The sequence below is a fragment of the Aristolochia californica genome, unplaced genomic scaffold, assembly GCF_029961685.1.
Source record: "Aristolochia californica isolate CCGP_79_NKW_82.1479 unplaced genomic scaffold, dmAriCali1.0.hap1 SCAF_4, whole genome shotgun sequence".
In the NCBI taxonomy this organism is placed as follows: domain Eukaryota; kingdom Viridiplantae; phylum Streptophyta; class Magnoliopsida; order Piperales; family Aristolochiaceae; genus Aristolochia; species Aristolochia californica.
In genome coordinates this window covers 20,851,349-20,853,621 of record NW_027182103.1, presented here as the reverse complement: position 1 = coordinate 20,853,621, position 2,273 = coordinate 20,851,349, and the positions used below count along the sequence as shown (strand labels likewise).

The following is a 2,273-nucleotide window of genomic DNA, read 5'->3' as shown; positions in this document are numbered from 1 at the left end:
CAGCCTTGACCATGAGCTTTGAGATGGCAGGCCAGAAGTACACTTTCCAGGGTGGTAAGACTGAAATTCCTCCACACTTACAAGTACTCCAGCAGCAGCAGCCCTCGGCCACGAAGTTAAAAATTTTTTTGGAGGATTATGACAAGGTCTTTCAGCAACCAAAGGGTCTCCCACCTCTGAGACAGTGTGACCATATAATTTCATTGAAGGATAGTTCTGATGTGGTTGTGGTGCACCCCTATCGATATCCCCATCTCCAAAAAGATGAAATAGAAAAACAATGCAAATTGATGCTTGAGCAAGGAATCATCCAAAGAAGTACATCCCCTTTTTCTTCGTCGGTCTTGTTAGTCAAGAAACAAAACAACACTTGGAGATTTTGCATGAATTATAGGGAATTGAACTCAAAGACTATCAAAGACAAGCTCCCTATTCCAGTTGTGGATGAGTTATTGGATGAATTTCATGGAGCACAAATTTTCACCAAGCTCGATTTGCGCTCAGGCTACCATCAGATCCGTATGTATTCTCCAGATATTCACAAGACAGCATTTCAGGCACATCATGGCCACTTTGAATTTTTGGTCATGCCCTTTGGTCTCTCCAATGCTCCATCAACATTTCAGGCTTTAATGAACGAGGTATTTACCAATTATCTCCGCAAATTTGTGTTAGTATTCTTTGATGACATACTAATTTTCAGTAAGTCTTGGCCTCAACACTTAGAGCATTTACAACTGGTTTTTCAATTGATTCGATCCCACCGGCTGTATTTAAAGAAGACCAAGTGTACATTTGGGAGAAAATAAGTAGTTTATTTGGGGCATATTATTACAGCGTCAAGGGTGACAGTGGACCCCAAAAAAATTACAGCTGTTACACAGTGGCCTCCACCAACCAATGTCTCAGCTTTATGGGGTTTTTCAGGCTTGGCTGTAAATTATAGAAAGTTCATTGCCAACTATGCGAGCATAGCAGCACCCTTGTCCAACCTGCTACATTGCAATGCATTTGTTTGGCATGAGGAGGCCAGCACAACCTTCCAAATGTTAAAAACAGCCCTTGCCACAACACCGGTCTTACAATTGCCTAATTTTAAAGAGCCTTTCGTGGTTGAATGTGATGCATCAGAAGGTGGTATCGCGGCAGTGCTGCAATAATCCAACCATCCCACTGCCTATTTCAGCCGACAACTGTCACCACATCGACACAAGTTACCAGCATATGAGCGTGAACTGATTGGCTTAGCAAAGGCAGTCCACCATTGGCATCCCTAGTTATGGGTTCAATATTTTCTTATCTGTACAGACCACTACAATTTGAAATATTTGGTAGATCAACTTATTTCTACATCACCTCAACAACAGTGGATCAGTAAATTGTTGATCTTTGACTTTATGGTGGAACACAAGGTAAATTGATTACAGCAGCAGATGCTTTGTCACGCAGATCAGAAGACTCACCACAATTATCTGCCATCAGTCATCCCATGCCAGTCCTTTTGGACAGCATCAAGGAGGCCCATAGGAGCTCATCAGAACTACAAGACCTCAGTCAGCAAATTACAGCTGGCAACATGCCATCCGATTTGACCCTTCTTGACACCCTCATTCTCTATAAGAGCCACAACTATTTGCACCATTCTTCTCCTCTCATTGCTACAGTGGTATCTTCTTATCGTGAAAGCTACCATGAAGGCATTCAGAAGACACTCATGCGGCTTCGCCATGATTTTTATTGGGCTGGTATGAAGATCTCCATTACCTCCTATGTAGATGCTTGTCAGGTGTGTTAGAGGAATAAGGCGGATAATTTATCACCAGCAGGGGTACTACAACCGATCCAGCTTACCACTCAGGTATGGGCGGACTTATCCATGGATTTTATTGAGGGTCTCCCGAGGTCTTTCGGGAAGTCTATTATTTTGGTGGTCGTAGACAGATTATCCAAATACGGTCATTTCATTCCATTGGAACACCCATACACACATTGTGCTCCTACAGGACATTCTAGAGTCCATTGTCAGTGATCGGGATGTTTTTTTTACTAGTCAATTCTGGCGGGATCTCTTCAAATTCTGCGGCACCAAACTCAATTTTTCCTCAGCATATCACCCGCAAACTGATGGCCAGACCGAAGTACTTAACCATACCATTGCCATGTATTTTCGGTGCTTGGTTGGTGACAGACCCAAAAGATGGTGGACTGCATTCTGTGGGCAGAATATTTGTACAACACCTCTTTCCACATGGCTTTACAAGACACCCCATTTC

At 43.0% G+C, this 2,273-nt stretch overlaps 1 protein-coding gene across 1 annotated transcript; it reads left to right on the top strand.

Annotated features, from left to right (window-relative positions):
• Positions 1–1,279: 1,279 nt before the first annotated feature.
• LOC137963131 (uncharacterized) lies at positions 1,280–2,029 on the top strand. Its single transcript, XM_068810306.1, has 3 exons — positions 1,280–1,331; positions 1,413–1,786; positions 1,859–2,029. Exons 1-3 carry the CDS (start codon positions 1,280–1,282, stop codon positions 2,027–2,029), a joined length of 597 nt encoding a protein of 198 aa, XP_068666407.1.
• Positions 2,030–2,273: the final 244 nt, after the last annotated feature.

Bases quoted from the DNA above. Each gene is read 5' to 3' on its own strand.
- LOC137963131 (XM_068810306.1), top strand. From the start codon at position 1,280: ATGGGTTCAATATTTTCTTATCTGTACAGACCACTACAATTTGAAATA. The intron at 1,332-1,412 runs GTAGATCAACTT...GTGGAACACAAG, and splicing joins ACTACAATTTGAAATATTTG to GTAAATTGATTACAGCAGCA. The intron at 1,787-1,858 runs GTGTGTTAGAGG...CTTACCACTCAG, and splicing joins CCTATGTAGATGCTTGTCAG to GTATGGGCGGACTTATCCAT.